The sequence below is a fragment of the Coffea arabica genome, chromosome 5c (genome assembly GCF_036785885.1).
Source record: "Coffea arabica cultivar ET-39 chromosome 5c, Coffea Arabica ET-39 HiFi, whole genome shotgun sequence".
Taxonomy (NCBI): Eukaryota; Viridiplantae; Streptophyta; class Magnoliopsida; order Gentianales; family Rubiaceae; genus Coffea; species Coffea arabica.
In genome coordinates, this window is record NC_092319.1 from 25431647 (window position 1) to 25449937 (window position 18291).

The following is an 18291-nucleotide window of genomic DNA, read 5'->3' on the forward strand; positions in this document are numbered from 1 at the left end:
GACCACACTTTACTTCCATTCCTTCCACCCAACATACCCCAACCGGGCCCGCACTCCATTCAGTAATATTTTGGTAATACTCGAGTTTACCGGAACCAAGGGTCTCATTACCACAAGGTTCCCCAGTACAGTCCCCGTGGCATGATAATTTTCACGACCAAACCCTCGCCGGCTCGATCCAATTAACTACCATACGGGGTTGAGCTCATAAATGCAGTAAAGCCATTGGATACTCGTCCAACGACGCCAAATCAGTTTCCATGAATGGAATGCAGTATCTCATATGTCCAGTGCAGTGTTTCAGTAAAACAATCAGTAGCCATAACAAAAATCACGAGGGGTGAGGGCGATCAAGTACACCCTCACCTCAATCATTCCCAATAACCAAGTAAGCCTTCAAGGCATCAAATACACATAGCACAAAGCCACATTATAACAAGTAAGTGAGTAGTATACTCACCAAGTAAGAAAATGGTGTTTCATACACCGCGGTCACCAAGGCGTCGTGAGCTACCGTCACGCCCTAGAATCAAGCAACAAATGCAATGAGACTCGATAACGAGTCATATAGCAACGCTAAACACAACCCCAGTAGGGTTTCATATGTATAAATGAGCATAATAGCAAACCAGAAATTAGAAAATGGCCTTAGTCTTGGCCTCGAATAGAAAACTGTTTTACACTCATTATGCGGTAATGGCACAACTCTCACTACAATTATCGGTTGGGGGTGTAAGACCCACCGTTTCGAAGCTATGAAACAGGGCTACAACAATGTAGAAGACCACTCAATCCAGTTCCTAGCTTAACTAGGTCGAAAATGCCAAATACCAACCCAGAATTCCTAAAACAGGTTCGCAAAACACAAAGTACTGTAATCGGTATATCTCAGTCCTTACAAGTCCAAATGCCGAAATTCCAAAGGCATAAGTTAGCTAAGTCATTCAGCTACATTTCATAAGAAGACACCAACTCCAAAATCCAAACCAATACCAGTCAAAAAAAACCAATTACTATCGCAATTTTCGCATTCTGCTCAAAGCAGAACAGCTACAGTAATTTCGTCATAACTCATTCTACATTAATCCAAATGACCTGAAATTTTGCAGGCACATCAACCTCATCAATACCTACAACTTTCATGTTTTGAGAAAAGTCAAATTCGGCCTCTAACACAGTGATCTAAAACCGGACAGAATTGGGGCTTCAAGAACCCTAACTTTCAAATTTTCCATCCAAATCCAAAATTAGTTGCATTTTCCTATCCAATACACCTCATAGAGTCATTATCGACCATTACAATTCATCATACAAGCCCCCAACATCAAGATCATATTAAACCAGAAAAATTCTCAATAAAATGAAAACTTCACCAAAACAAACCCAATCAAGAAACAAATTATATATTCCTTCTCTCATGCCCCCATTAAGCACAAAATAAGCATCATTAGAGGTAGTAGAGTGTTTCAAGCTTCACTTACCAAGAACCAAGAGAGAGAGGGATGTTGACCACCTTAGGCCTTCAAACAAAGTTCACCAAACAACTTACTATCACTAGAAGGAAGAGTTTTATGGAGTGGAATTGGATGTAACCAATGGTTTTGGTTGATTTGCTCCAAGTAGAAGCTTGAATGTTGAAGAAAGTTCCTTCCTTCCTTGCTCAAGGTGGCCGGCCAACAAGAGGTAAGAAAATGGTGAATTTTGGTGAAATTTTGGATATTTAATCCTTGGGTCAAAAGGTCAAAAAAATGTCAAAAGGTGAATAGTACTTCTTAAGTCACAACCAATGAGATTGTGACACATGGCACCTCATTAAATGCTTTCCTATCCTTCTTTTCTCTCTCACATCAATCACTTCACACACTCCACTTATCTCTTAACACCCGATAAATTATACACAGTATCCGAAACTTAACCTTATTGGCCGAATTTTTCCGAACTTTTCGCACTAGTGGGTCACGTCCACTATTTACTCTTAATTTTCTAAAAATTCTCCAATGCTAGAAAAATTCTCTTAAAACTATAACTGCTCATAAAATCCTCTCAAAAAATATTTCTAAGCCAGAAAATGCAAAGTTATGCAATTAAAGGGGAAATAACCCTAGGAAAAATAATTAGGGTTTTACGGGCTCTCACACTCTCCCCCCCTTAAAAGAATTTCGTCCTCGAAATTTCTCACCTTAATTCCTGAAAAGGTTTGGGTATTTCTTTCGCATTTCCTCTTCCATCTCCCAAGTAGCTTCCTCCACTCCGTGGTTTCTCCATAGCACTTTCACTAGCGGAATCTTCTTGTTTCTGAGCTCTTTGACCTTTCGATCGAGTACTTGAACCGGTTTCTCTTCGTAGGCCAGTGATTCATCTACTTCGATATCCTCCGGTTGTAAAACATGAGATGGGTCAGGATGGTACTTCTTTATTATCGAGACGTGAAATACATCGTGGATTCGAGATAGACTGGATGGCAGTTCCAATCGATACGCGACCGCTCCAACCCTCTGAAGGATCTTGTAGGGTCCGACGTACCGTGGTTGGAGTTTCTTTCCTTTCCCCATTGTAAGACTTCGTAAGGGTGTGATCTTAAGAAATACTTGATCTCCAACTTCAAATTCTAAATCCTTCCTTCGGTTATCCGCGTAGCTCTTCTGGCGACTCTGGGCGGTTTGAAGCCGTTGCCTTATCAACTTGACCTTCTCGTGAGCCTCTTCCATCCATGGAATAGTTGTCGGGTCCAGTGCCTTCTTTTCACCAACTTCGTCCCAGTAAATCGGTGAGCGACACTTGCGTCCGTAGAGAGCTTCGTACGGAGCCATTTGAATCGACGAATGAAAGCTATTGTTGTACGCGAACTCCACCAAGGTCATGTGCTGACTCCAACTGCCTCCAAAATCCAAGATGCACGTTCGCAGCATGTCCTCGAGAGTTTGAATTGTCCGTTCTGACTGGCCATCCGTCTGAGGATGATAAGTAGTGCTCAAGTTGAGTTTCGTCCCCAGGGTTTCTTGGAACTTCTGCCAAAATCGCGACACAAACCGTGGATCCCGATCAGAAACGATGCTCACAGGAACACCGTGTAGTCTTACTACTTCGTCCATGTACAGTCGGGCCAACTGATCCATTGAGTACTTCATGTTCACCGGCAAGAAATGGGCCGACTTGGTTAATCGATCAACGATCACCCAAACGGCATCGTGTCCTCTTTGCGTCCTTGGTAAACCTGAAACGAAGTCCATAGTGATGTTTTCCCATTTCCACTCGGGTATCTCCAAGGGTTGTAACAAACCCGATGGTTTTTGATGCTCCGCCTGCTGGCAAATGAGACATTTCTGCACGTATTGAGCTATTTCCCTCTTCATATTATCCCACCAATAGGTCCCTTTCAGGTCTTGATACATCTTGCTGCTACCCGGATGGATTGTATACTTGGATCGATGAGCTTCCTCTAGAATTTCCGCTTTCAAAGACTCGTCCTTTGGTACCACCATTCGATTTCGGTATTTCAAAATATCCTCAGGACTCAAATTAAAGTCCGTAGTTTCTCCCTTCTCCAATTTCTCTCTCCACTTCCGCACCATCAAATCCTTGCCTTGCGCCTCCTTTATACGTTCCAGTAGAGTGGATGTAACCCTTACATTGCTAAATATTACCTTATGGCTCCCAAGACAGGGTTTCCACTCGCACACGGATTCTAGCAAATCCCATTCCTTGATCATTAGCCCTGCCACTTGCACTTTACGACTCAAGGCATCCGCTACTACATTTGCCTTTCCCGGATGGTAGTTGATTGTACAATCGTAGTCCTCCAGAAATTCCATCCATCGCCGTTGTCTCATGTTCAGTTCCTTCTGGGAGAAAAGATATCTAAGACTTTTGTGATCCGAAAACACTTCGAAGGTCACCCCATATAGGTAATGCCTCCACTTTTTCAGAGCAAATACAACAGCGGCTAATTCCAGGTCATGGGTTGGATAGTTCTGCTCGTGAAGCTTCAATTTCCTAGAGGCAAAAGCAATCACATTCCGGTTCTGCATCAAAACACATCCCAATCCCTCTCGCGACGCGTCCGCATATACCGCAAACCCGTCCACTCCATTTGGCAAGACCAATACCGGAGCCATGGTCAATCTTTTCTTTAATTCCTGAAAACTTGTTTCGCATCGACCGCTCCAGATAAACTGGCCATGCTTCTTTGTCAAATCAGTTAATGGTCCGGCCAACTTGGAAAAATCTTTAATAAACCTTCGGTAATACCCAGCTAGCCCTAGAAAGCTACGAATCCCCGTGGGGGTTTCCGGCCTCTTCCAATTGGTCACAGCTTCAACCTTCGCCGGGTCCACTGCAATACCTTCGTGGGAGATCACGTGCCCTAGAAACGCCACTTTCTCCAACCAAAACTCGCATTTGCTAAACTTGGCGTATAGCTGATGTTCCTTCAATGTCTGCAACACCACTCTCAAGTGCTCCTCATGCTCCTCGCGTGACTTAGAGTAGACCAGAATGTCGTCAATGAACACCACGACAAATCGGTCCAGGTAGGGTTTGAAAACCCTATGCATTAGGTCCATGAAGGCGGCGGGAGCATTAGTCAATCCAAAGGGCATAACGGCGAACTCGTAATGCCCGTATCTCGAGTTGAAAGCAGTTTTCGGAATGTCCTCCTTCTTTATCAATAACTGATAGTATCCCTGTCGGAGGTCCAACTTCGAGAAGACCACTGCTCCTTGCAGCTGGTCAAACAACTCGTCAATGTGAGGCAGTGGATACTTGTTCTTGATCGTCACGTTGTTCAGCCCCCTATAGTCAATACACATCCTCAACGTTCCATCCTTTTTCTTCACAAATAAGACCGGAGCTCCCCAAGGAGACTCACTCTCGTGGATGAATCCCCGCTCCAAAAGGTCTTGTAATTGCAACTTAAGCTCCTTTAGTTCTGCGGGTGCCATTCGGTAAGGGGTTTTGGAGATAGGTGCGGTTCCAGGTAAAAGATCTATTCGGAATTCTATCTCTCGTTCCGGAGGTAGGGCTACTAACTCGTCAGGAAACACATCCGGAAATTCCCTCACTATGGCCACGTCTTCCACTTTTAACTTATCCGTAGGGGTATTAATTAGAAAGGCCAAATAGCCTTGCGCCCCTCTACTTATCAGTTTCCTAGCTCGAATGCCCGAAATGAGAGCAGATGAGGCTAATCTACCTCTTATATCTAACCTTAAGGTTGCCTCGCCCGGAATGCAAAATTCAACTATTTTCGTTTTACAGTCCAGTTGGGCGTTATATTTGGCTAACCAGTCCATTCCCAAAATCACGTCGTACCCTTTTATGGACAAGCTAATCAGGTCTCCTAAAAACCTTCGCTCACCTACCCATACATCACAATCCTTATAAACCATACTAGTCACCAAACGTTGATTCCCCGTAGGTGTACTAACCTCTAAGTCATATGGTAAGCTAGCAGGTTTTATATCGATGCCACACATGAAATCAGGGTTAACAAACGAATGAGTGGCACCAGGATCAATTAAAACTTTGGCAAAGCGGTGGAAAATAGGGATCGTACCTTCCACCACCTCGGAAGACTCTGGGATCTGGTGAGGCTCTAAGGAATATACCCTAGCCGGCACTTTTGGTTTGGATCCGTCTCCTTTGGCCGGTCCAGTATTGGTCCTCGACGGTAATTGGCTCCCCTTTCCGTCTTGTTTCAGGACCGGACATGTAGCCAGCTGATGGTCTGCACTTCCACACCGCAGACATTTCCCCAATTTCCTCCAGCAATTGTCCTCTGTGTGGTTTGTCTTCCCACAGTGCCCACAGGGACCACGAGGTGCAGAAGCCGAGCCACTCTGAACGTTTCCCCTCGGTCCTCGCCCAGCTTGACCACCTCTAAACGGAGTCCCTCTGCTTGATCCGGACTGTCGACCACCTCCCGTGCCTCGTCCAAACTTAGAGGGAGTGCTCTTCTCACCCTGTCCAGATGTACTCCCAGGAAAACCACGCTTTTTAGCCTGGAAGTTTCGGACCTGAAGCCGTGCACTCTCGACCCGTTGGGCTTTTTCCATAGCCTCGCTAAACGTGGTAATTTGAGCCGCCGCGAGGTCCTTCTGGATCTCAACGTTCAAGCCCTGAATGAAGCGCCTCACTCGTCGTTGCTCGGTCATGATTAACTCTGGCGCGAATTTGGACAGGCGGGTAAACTGGCTCTCATACTCCGCCATCGTCTGAGCCCCTTGCCGGAGCCGGATAAACTCATCCTCCTTCCTCTCCTGGACTAGAGGAGGGAAAAACTTGGCATTAAATTCCCAGATGAAGTTCACCCACGTTCTCGGAGTCTGCTCTCGCTCCCATTTTTGTCTAATCACGTTCCACCAGGAACGGGCAGCCCCTTCAAGTTGAAACACGGCAAAAGTGACCTGCCGTTCGTCCGGGTAGTGTAGGGCCGCGAATATATCAACCATTTTCTCCAGCCATTTCTCGGCGACGTCAGGGTCGGGTCCCCCAATAAACTTTGGTGGGGAAAACTTTTGAAAACGCTCAAGCGCTCTATCTTCACTCTCGACATGATGGCCAGGGTTTCCAGGGTTAGGGTTTGGGTTCTGGCCCTGTTGTTGCACAACTTGTGCGAGTAGGTTGGTCATTTGCTGCATAGCAGCAGCTATTTGAACATTGGGGTTTATCTGGGGTTCAGGATTAGGTTCAGTAGAAGCTTCCCCCGTTTCCCTAACTGGTGTGGGTTGCCTAATACCGCGCCCACGTCCCCGACCACTCCGTGTTCCTTCCATACGGTATACTTGGTCTAGGCAAAATTACTAAACCAAAGCAGTAACAAAGCATGTAAGTAACAAATAAACTTTCACTTAACACATAACGATGCATTTCAAACAAGATCACAAGCACACATATATACAAGCCAAACATATATACAAGCAGTCAGTCAAGTACGGCCAAAGCACGTACGTACACAAAAGATCCTCTCGAGGATAGGCCTATCAAAAGAGATTTACACGTAGCTAACTCTACATCCAAAACGGTTAGCTAAGGCTCTATCCCTATCCCTATGTACATTCCAAAACCACCACTAGCCCATAAGGTGCCTAGATATCATAGCTTAGTCGGTTGCCGGGGTCTGAGACCCAGGCGATGGGGTAGATTCCTCCCCAGCCTCGGCCCCAGCATACGAGGCCTCATCGCTAGACTCCTCGAGTCCATCGTCGGATAGGTTAAGGATCGCTTCAGCACGACCCCTCACTTTGCGAGCTCGCTTGACCTCACGCTCGCGACCATCCCTCAGTTGATCACATAAGTCATTAACTCGGTCCTCCGCCTCATTCACATCATACTCAAGCTCCATGATACGGGCGGCTTGCTTGTCATTGGTCGCCTTCGCCTGAGCCACCTCAACCCCCAAGGTAGCAACCGCAGCTTCAAGCTTAGTATTTTCCTTAGCAAACCCCTCGCGTTCCTTTGCCACTGACAAAACTAGTGTATTCGGGTAGGCAAAGTCGCTACGACACTCACACTGTCGAACGCGGCTGGCCGGGCTCCAACGGACCACGGCTCCCTTCTGCCTAAGATGGTACTTAATCGGCGGCAACGTGCTACGAGGACGATCTCCCGCCGGACGGTCACTCGGGTCACCACTGGCATCCATCCTATAGCAAAGGAATAAATAGCATGAATAACCTTAAAAACCATAATCAATAAAACCCTCAAGTCGAGCACTTCTATTACACCCAGGCTAATTCAAACCTAGGCTCTGATACCAACTGAGACAGCCCCACCTTCCCCTAAGGCGAACCAAAGGGGTTAGCGGACTGCCTGCCCAGCTCTCGCCAGGACTAACGGTACCGTTTACGTCGGTCTATTACGTTCTGGAACATAACAATGCGCGCAAACGAGCCAAAATCACAAAATAAAAAAAAAACGAACTCGAAGCCGAAATGAATAGTGAAATGCCCGCCAGAATCCGGCCAGAACCTGGCCGGATTTCCGGCCGGATTCTCGGCCGGATACTGGGCCGAGAGCAAAACCTCAAACTTTTTTTTTTTTTTTCCTTCCATCACAATCCGGCCGGCAATCCGGCCAAGATCCGGCCGGATTGTCTGGCCGGATACCCGGCCGAGAGCAACTGGCCGGGTTCCATTTTCCTCAGGCAATCCGGCCTTCAATCCGGCCAGTTTCTGGCCGGATTCCTGGCCGGATTTGTCACTGTTCATCTTCGGCAAGATTTTTCCCTTTTCCGTTTGAAGTCGTATCGATCCGAAATCCGTCCAAACGTCGACCAAACACATATATACATTGAAAATCAACATTTACAAGCCAAACGGCCTACCAAAGTATCCATTTAGTTCATACATATTCAAGTAGCCAACTACACACCAAACATTGGTGGAATCAAAGTACTTAGGGTTTTCACCCTCAAGGAGCTAATCAAAATACATGTACAAGAGCTCAACTTGCATTCAACTATCATAACCTTTCCAAAAGTGTTCATTTGCCTGTAAGGAAAACAAATAACACGGAATGAGCTAAAGCCCAGTGGTATACCACCCAATAAGCAATCAAAGTCATATAAGAATGAACTTTCATTTAAAGTGCACAAATAAGCAATGAAGCAGAACGGTAAAAGGATACGGTCGGCTCTCAAGAGCCCATTTCAACGCTTGCAATCTTGATCCAACCTCATTGACCCTCCGTCAATGTTAAAGTACCAAACCGTAGACCACATTTTACTTCCATTCCTTCCACCCAACATACCCCAACCGGGCCCGCACTCCATTCAGTAATATTTTGGTAATACTCGAGTTTACCGGAACCAAGGGTCTCATTACCACAAGGTTCCCCAGTACAGTCCCCGTGGCATGATAATTTTCACGACCAAACCCTCGCCGGCTCGATCCAATTAACTACCATACGGGGTTGAGCTCATAAATGCAGTAAAGCCATTGGATACTCGTCCAACGACGCCAAATCAGTTTCCATGAATGGAATGCAGTATCTCATATGTCCAGTGCAGTGTTTCAGTAAAACAATCAGTAGCCATAACAAAAATCACGAGGGGTGAGGGCGATCAAGTACACCCTCACCTCAATCATTCCCAATAACCAAGTAAGCCTTCAAGGCATCAAATACACATAGCACAAAGCCACATTATAACAAGTAAGTGAGTAGTATACTCACCAAGTAAGAAAATGGTGTTTCATACACCGCGGTCACCAAGGCGTCGTGAGCTACCGTCACGCCCTAGAATCAAGCAACAAATGCAATGAGACTCGATAACGAGTCATATAGCAACGCTAAACACAACCCCAGTAGGGTTTCATATGTATAAATGAGCATAATAGCAAACCAGAAATTAGAAAATGGCCTTAGTCTTGGCCTCGAATAGAAAACTGTTTTACACTCATTATGCGGTAATGGCACAACTCTCACTACAATTATCGGTTGGGGGTGTAAGACCCACCGTTTCGAAGCTATGAAACAGGGCTACAACAATGTAGAAGACCACTCAATCCAGTTCCTAGCTTAACTAGGTCGAAAATGCCAAATACCAACCCAGAATTCCTAAAACAGGTTCGCAAAACACAAAGTACTGTAATCGGTATATCTCAGTCCTTACAAGTCCAAATGCCGACATTCCAAAGGCATAAGTTAGCTAAGTCATTCAGCTACATTTCATAAGAAGACACCAACTCCAAAATCCAAACCAATACCAGTCAAAAAAAACCAATTACTATCGCAATTTTCGCATTCTGCTCAAAGCAGAACAGCTACAGTAATTTCGTCATAACTCATTCTACATTAATCCAAATGACCTGAAATTTTGCAGGCACATCAACCTCATCAATACCTACAACTTTCATGTTTTGAGAAAAGTCAAATTCGGCCTCTAACACAGTGATCTAAAACCGGACAGAATTGGGGCTTCAAGAACCCTAACTTTCAAATTTTCCATCCAAATCCAAAATTAGTTGCATTTTCCTATCCAATACACCTCATAGAGTCATTATCGACCATTACAATTCATCATACAAGCCCCCAACATCAAGATCATATTAAACCAGAAAAATTCTCAATAAAATGAAAACTTCACCAAAACAAACCCAATCAAGAAACAAATTATATATTCCTTCTCTCATGCCCCCATTAAGCACAAAATAAGCATCATTAGAGGTAGTAGAGTGTTTCAAGCTTCACTTACCAAGAACCAAGAGAGAGAGGGATGTTGACCACCTTAGGCCTTCAAACAAAGTTCACCAAACAACTTACTATCACTAGAAGGAAGAGTTTTATGGAGTGGAATTGGATGTAACCAATGGTTTTGGTTGATTTGCTCCAAGTAGAAGCTTGAATGTTGAAGAAAGTTCCTTCCTTCCTTGCTCAAGGTGGCCGGCCAACAAGAGGTAAGAAAATGGTGAATTTTGGTGAAATTTTGGATATTTAATCCTTGGGTCAAAAGGTCAAAAAAATGTCAAAAGGTGAATAGTACTTCTTAAGTCACAACCAATGAGATTGTGACACATGGCACCTCATTAAATGCCTTCCTATCCTTCTTTTCTCTCTCACATCAATCACTTCACACACTCCACTTATCTCTTAACACCCGATAAATTATACACAGTATCCGAAACTTAACCTTATTGGCCGAATTTTTCCGAACTTTTCGCACTAGTGGGTCCCACGTCCACTATTTACTCTTAATTTTCTAAAAATTCTCCAATGCTAGAAAAATCCTCTTAAAACTATAACTGCTCATAAAATCCTCTCAAAAAATATTTCTAAGCCAGAAAATGCAAAGTTATGCAATTAAAGGGGAAATAACCCTAGGAAAAATAATTAGGGTTTTACGGGCTCTCACATAGAACTAGTTGCACCTTTTTCCTTCTTCTTTGGTATTGCATTTCGAGGATATGAGGGTGAAAAACTGGTGTAATTCCTTGGCTGATCCTTTCTCTTTAATCTTCTCTCAATCTGGATGGCCTTCTCCACCAAGTCTCCGAGCTCCACGTAATGTTGTAACTCCATTTGTTCAGCAATTTAGGCCCTTGAACCGTTCAAGAAATGCGCCATTGTTGCTTCCCGATCCTCCATGATGTCCACCCTCAACATGAGTATCTCCATTTCTTTGTGGTAGTCCTCAACACTCCGTGCTCCTTGAGTAAGAGTTTGAAGCTTTTGGTACAAGTCACGGTAGTAATGATTTGGTACAAATCGCTTCCTCATTAGATGCCTCAACGCGGTCCATGTTTGTATGGCAGGTTCCCCACTCCTCCTTCGACTAGTAGAGATTTGATCCCACCAAATAACGGTGTAGTCAGTGAATTCAACCACGGCCAACTTTACTTTTTGCTCCTCCAACTAGGTATTGCAATCAAAGACAATTTCAATCCGTTTCTCCCATTCCAAATATGCATCGGGGTCCGATTGTCCTTGGAAGGATGGAATTTTCATTTTTTATGCCTTCGATGGTGTCACTTGATGGTCTAGCATCCCGTTTGGTTCTCCTTTTCTTAGGTTCGTATTCGTCGTCTGAAGTAGAGTTGCTAGACTCATGCATGTAAGTCTTTCCGCGGCTGCCTTTAGAGCTCCCTCGTGACATCTCCAAGCTGTCAATTCGTTGGTGCATCACCTCCAGCTTCTGGTCCATCATGCGTCCCAAGTCACCTTTTATTGCCTCTGTAAAAGTTTAAAATCAAAAGCTTGGGAGTTTGCTCCTCCCTCGTTAGTCATGGTGAAGTGTAAGTTACAAATCGAGAAGTGAAGAGAAGTAATTTACCTCACACACTCCCTCACATGTATGCCCTCACTCTCATGTTTTCACACACCAACCTCTCTGATGATCTCACCAATTTAATTTTCAAGGCCCCTCGTTCAACTCCTTGAAGAAGTTAGAACTCCTTCTAGTGTTGTTCAACTCACCAACCAAGATCACAAGATTGTGGCAATTGAGAAGAAGAGAATGATGTGACTGACCAAGACAAGATGAATGACTCAAAACTGAATTTTCAAGTAGCCTAGACAAGACTCTACCGAAGGAATGACTCTTGTTTTGCTGGAAATTTTGAATCGCTGCTTTCTTGGTATTTCGGTCAGCTTATTGCGGGATATTTGGTCTTTTTGGGGTGGTCAAATGGTACGTCTTTCAGCCCTTGACGGTTAGCTAATTCGGTTCACAATGGTGTTGCAACCGATTTAGGAAACAAGTGCTAAAAGAAGTGGCAGCTGTTTTAGGAAACGGATTTGGTTTAGGAAACAAGGGTTTTGAAACTTGCTAGAATAACCCTCACAATAGACTCAAAATAAGAAAAGGGATATAACGTGATACCTCTTAACTAGCTCTGATTACCAACTGATACGAACGTTGCCAACCTTATGACTAAACCCGTAAGAGACAAGCTCAGGATCGATAATTGGTATCAAGTTTGGAAGCGGAAGACCTCAACCCATTGATCACGTGGTTAACGAACTTTGGTATAAAAGGTAGTAGACGCCACAATCAAACGCGATCTTTGATTGATACGTCGCAAACACTTAAAGGAAACTCTAAGATGTTCAAGAAGCTTATGAGAAAGCCAAGAGAAAACTCTCAAATCTGTCTTATTATTCAATTAATGAAAACGTCACCCTAAGTAGGCTATTTATAGCCTTACAAGTAATAAACCTAATGCAACTCGAAAAGACTAAAACAAGACAAGGTTTCCTAAATAATAGGCACTAACAATCGGCCCTATTGCATGCAAGCTGGCCAACTTTTATTCATTACTTGGAATGACTAAAATGTAACTAAAAACGACTCCAACTTACTAACTAAAACAACTATCAATGCCACTGATCCGTTTAAGTCAATCTTGATCCTCTTTCACTTGAATGACATGGCAACCTTCAAACCTTCATGCTCAAGACCCTCAATGACTTTGGGAACAATTTCTTGACCTTGCACCTCTCGAACAAGCCCTTGAAGCTCCTCTCGCATCTTCTTAGCTGGAGCTCGCATCACCGATCCTAGAGGCACTCGAACCTTGTCCAATGGTATATCTTGATTTGTATCACTTCTTCTTCTAGAAAAATTTTGAGTGTAATGCTCTTCTTGACCCTTACTTCTTCATCTTGCACTTTAGATTTTAGTTTCAACTAATAAGAAGTTAGAGAATTTTTCAAGGATTTAATAGACATAAGATTCAAATTTTTGCCTCTTTAATAGCCATGGCCTTAGTTTTCCATTCTTTAGATAAAGTAATCAAGATTTTTAATAATATCATTGAATCGGGAATACATCTTATTAATATTCTTAGGTGGTTCCATTTTAAATGGTTCATATTGGTGACAAGTAAGGACTTCTTTTGTTCTTTAATATTATCACTACCTTTGTTAATTTCTTGCAATTTATCTCATATTTCTTTAGTAGACTTACAATCTTTAAGTCTAGTAGGTTCATTGGCACCTAAAATGTGTATTATACAAAACATTTATTGCCTTAGCATTAAAGTGAGATTAGTTTAATTTTAATCACGTAATTCACTTTTATTTTTAGGTCTAAACCTACTCAAATCTGCATCTAAAATAGTGTCTTCATAAGGAGTTTCATCAACAATATACCACAATTCAATATCTATAGATTGTAAAAATATTTCCATACATTCTTTCCAAATAACATAATTCACACCATTAAACATAGAAGGCCTAGTGATCGATTGACCATCTAAAAACAAAACATTGTTAGTTGCCATATCAACTATTAAGCCAATTGAGTTTAATCTCTAAGAGGCCAAAATTTGTTACCAATTGTAAGGTTCCAAAGCAACATATGAGGAGGGAGGGGGTGAATTAGGTTGATTAAAAACTAAGAAAATGATGGCAAATTTTCACCCAATTTCACTAGCGAAATTAACCTAAGCGAACACACATTTAAGTCAAGAAAAAATAAGTAAAGATGGAGCAATTAAACTAGACAAGATAATTAAATAAAAAGAAAATAAAATAAAGTAAAAGATGGACAAACAAATTTATTGTAGTTTGGTCACCCTCCTTAGTGCCTATGTCCACTCCCATACTTCTTCAAGTTTGAAATTCAATCCATTAAGAACTTCTTTCAATGTTTGTGATGCAAATCAACTTGTACAAAGAAGGGTTAACCTTTTCCTCACTCAAGAACTCTTACACTTTTCAACCTCACAAAGATTACAAGCATACCCATACACGAGAGTTTTTTTTCTCCTTAAAATCACTCTTACAAAACTTGTAATATTGTACACAAAAGTCTTTAAGTTGTTCAAACTTTATAGTATTTATAGGAGTTCAAAAATTTGCCTAAAATACTTTCCAACGATCAAGTATTTAATGCAAGAGAAACTAACTGTTAGGAGCGTTGGACGGCCAATTGTGTATATATTGTTCGAAGCCTGCATTTGATCCAATTAAGAAGCCTCTTCAGCTAAGATGATCAGACGGCTGACGAGAACATTTCTTCGTCTAAGAGTGTTTCTGATAGGGGAGAAAAGAGCTCCAAACCTTGTCCATAACTTTTTGAATGGCTAATAGTTAAGGTATACATCCGATCCTTCGTTCGATCATTAGGGATGGCATATTTTCCAGTTGTTTGAATGACCGATCATATAGCATTCATTCGAGGGTATGTCCGATGCTGAACATGATTTCTTTTGTATTGTTTCCGATAGTTGATCATTTTGGTGTACATCCGAAGATGTATCTGATAGAGAGCGACAACTTTTATTTCTTCTCAATTTTTATCCATTCTTTTTTCAAATGTTTGAGTACTTGTTTTAACAAGATTTTCATTGAAAAATATTAGTTCAAATTATCATTTTGACTTGTTGGTTATGAAAACCAAAGATTGACATGTAAGACTTGCCTCCTTTAGAGGGAAATTATGACCCCATATGATTGATTCTAAAGTGATTGATATTCTAATTAATTGATTGACATTTTGTTAATAATTAATTAGTATCTCTCATTAGACAATGATTGGTGATTGATATCCTTATTAATTGATTGATATTTTGTCAATAATTAATTAGTATCTTCCATTTGTTAGTGATTGATTGATGTCTTATTTAATCAGTTAATCAATCAAATCAATCAATTAGTCAGAAAATATTAATTTCAGTTATGAATTTTGGCAAGATTTCCTTGATGTAAGGAAACCCTAGAGATTTTTGTATTTGCCAATAAGGGTCCTAGCCTAGCCTACAAATAGCCTACGGTATTCCATCAATTGTACACTTTTTGGTCAGCCATAGGCTAGAAGATCCTTACTCTAAATTCTCCTTCTACTTTTCTCTTCTTCTACATATCTACATAGTTTTTTTGTCTACACAGACAAGAACAAGGCAAGAAGACAAAGAGTTGAAAAGATCAATCTCTGTTTAACAACGATGGCTGGAGGTAAATCATTTAAATTTCCGCTGATTAGTACAAATTATTTGTACCTATTTAGTTAACATGTGGTATCAGAGCCACCCTCTAACCATGTTGTTTAACATATAACTTTATGGTTTGTTGGCAATCTGAGAAAAGTTACATAGATTCATTTAATATTAAATGAATCAAATTCAATTTGTCATGGTATCTATGTATCCATTATCTCAGTGATTGAGAATTAATGGCTAATTCCATATATATGTATCATCCTTGTGATGATTTATATATCATGCAAGTATGTGTCATACATCTATCGTTAGTATGATATTTAATTTTCATTTGGTTATGCTTGTATATAACAGCATAACTAATTATATCTTGCATGAATTATGATTAGTATACTTATGCCTTTTGACTTTGCATCATGTATGCTAAATGAAGGTTGAACTTTGCTTTTGGGGCACTTTATGAGTTCTATTTAAATAACTCCATGACTCTTGAAATTATTGGTTAATAAATGGCATCAACAATTTGTTTGTTTTCCGCACTTTCGCCTAATTATTTAAAATATAATTTGTAACATTTATCAACCTTTCATTTATGTCACCTATTTAGATGTTATCATAAAGATTTTGCATCTTGTATTTAAGAGTGGCCACAGCATCTTATATGCTTGATGTTTAGAATTTTAATCACATAAATGTCTAGTGATTACTTGAATAACATCTAATTAAGTAAACAATTAATTTATTAAAATTATCACTTGGTCCATAGGAAAGTGATAGTTTTAATAAGATTAGTTGAAATAAGATGGTAAATTTAACATTGTGCTAAGAGATTTTCCTAGACCCATAGGTATGGAAAATTTCTATTTTTGTTAATAGTTTAATTTACCAGTCTTATTATAAAGAAAGTAAATTCAATGCGTGTTTGGCAACCTCTACCCACAGGAAGGTTTTAATTTATTATTTGAATTAACATTGGTTAATTCAATCCTTATGTCTTTAATTTCATAGCAATAATGTATGTTTATTCTTGGATATTGCAGTTTTTTCTACCACTACTCTTTTTAATGATTCATCTCATATTCCAATGCTATCCGGTGAAAACTACACCGAATGGAAGGACAAGATTCTTCTAACTTTAGGGATCATGGATCTTGATTTGGTGCTTCGTGAGAATGAACCACCCATTTCATGGATTCTAGTTTGTCAAATGAAAAGGCTGCTTATGAGCGGTGGCAGCGATCTAATCGCTTCAGTTTGATGCTCATTAAGTCGCATATCAGTCAAAACATTAGGGGTTCAATCCCTGATTGTGACCGAGTCAAAGCTTACATGAAAGCAATTGATGAACAATTTGTAAGCTCTGACAAGGCTTTGGCTAGCACCCTTATGAAGAAACTTGCAAGCATGACACTTGACAAAAGCAGGAGTGTGCGCGAGCACATTATGGAAATGAGGGATATTGTGGCTAAACTAAAGTCCCTTAAAGTTGAGATTTCTGAATCATTTCTTGTACATTTCATTCTCAACTCTCTTCCGTCAGAATATATTCTGTTTAAGATCTCTTATAACACACATAAAGAAGAATGGTCAATTAATGAACTATTGACCATGGTCAAACATGAGACGCCAGAAAGTGTTCATCTTGTGACTCATGGTAATTTTTGCAAAAAGAAAGGGCACTAGAAGAAAATTTACCTCAAGTACAAGAAATGGATCGAAAAGAAACGTAATCTCACCTTTGTGTGTTATGAATCTAACTTTACTGAAGTTTCTGATAATGTTTGGTGGATTGATTGTGGTTCTACAATTCACATTTTCAAAACCATGCAGGGCTTTCTGAACCTAAGGAAGCCATTGGGAAGTGAATAAAGCATCTATTCTAGAAATCGAATGTGTTCATCTGTTGAAGGTGTGGGGACCTATAGACTCATTTTAATGACCGGTTTTCAATTAGATATTGAAAATACCTTTTATGTTCCATCCTTTTCTTGAAATTTGATTTCTGTTTCTAGACTATCTATTATTGGATATGATTCCAATTCTCATCTTTCAACTATGAATCTTTTAAAAAAATAATAAAATTATTGGTTTTGCCAATTTGGATGGAATGTTATTTAAACTTGAGTTAGACCCCACATACGAATATACCCTTTTAACTATGCATGGTACTGGTACTAAACGCAGTATTATCAATGAGAACTCTCTAAAACTTTGGCATAGGAGATTGGGACATATCTCCATTGATAGAATCAAAAAGTTAGTGAATGATGGAGTCATAGAGACTTCTGATTTCACTAACTTTGGTACTTGTGTAGGCTGCATAAAGGGTAAGCAGACTAACAAGATCTCAAAAAGTCCCAAAAGAAGTTCTCGATTACTTGAGATTATACACACAGATATCTATGGACCTCTTCCTACCTCTTGCTTGAATGGTCAGAGATATTTTATCTCATTTATAGATGATTATTCAAGATTTATGTATCTCTATCTCTTGTTTGATAAATCAGAAGCACTTGATGCTTTTAAAATTTTCAAACTAGAGGTAGAGAAACAAAAAGAAAAGAAAATCAAAATTGTGAGATCAGATAGGGGTGGCGAATATTATGGAAGGTGCATAGATAAAGGATAGGCATATGGTCCATTTGCTAAGTTTCTCCAAGAAGAAGGTATTGTTGCTCAATATACAATGCGTGGCACATCACAACAAAAATGGTGTAGCTGAAAGGAGAAATCGAACTCTTATGGACATGGTTAGAGGCATGATTAGCGGCACTAGTTTACCTTTATCCTTATGGAGTGAAGCTTTAAAAATAGTTGTGTTTATTTTGAATAGGGTACCATCCAGGACTGTCCCTAAGACGCCTTCTGAAATTTGGAATGGATGGAAACCTAGTTTAAAACATTTACATATATG

General features: G+C 40.8%; 1 protein-coding gene across 1 annotated transcript; it reads left to right on the top strand.

The window, feature by feature from the left end:
• Nucleotides 1–16565: 16565 nt before the first annotated feature.
• LOC140007250 (uncharacterized) lies at nt 16566–17242 on the top strand. Its single transcript, XM_072049953.1, has 2 exons — nt 16566–17031; nt 17208–17242. The coding sequence occupies exons 1-2, from the start codon at nt 16566–16568 to the stop codon at nt 17240–17242; spliced, it is 501 nt and encodes a 166-aa protein (XP_071906054.1).
• The last annotated feature ends 1049 nt before the right edge of the window (nt 17243–18291 follow it).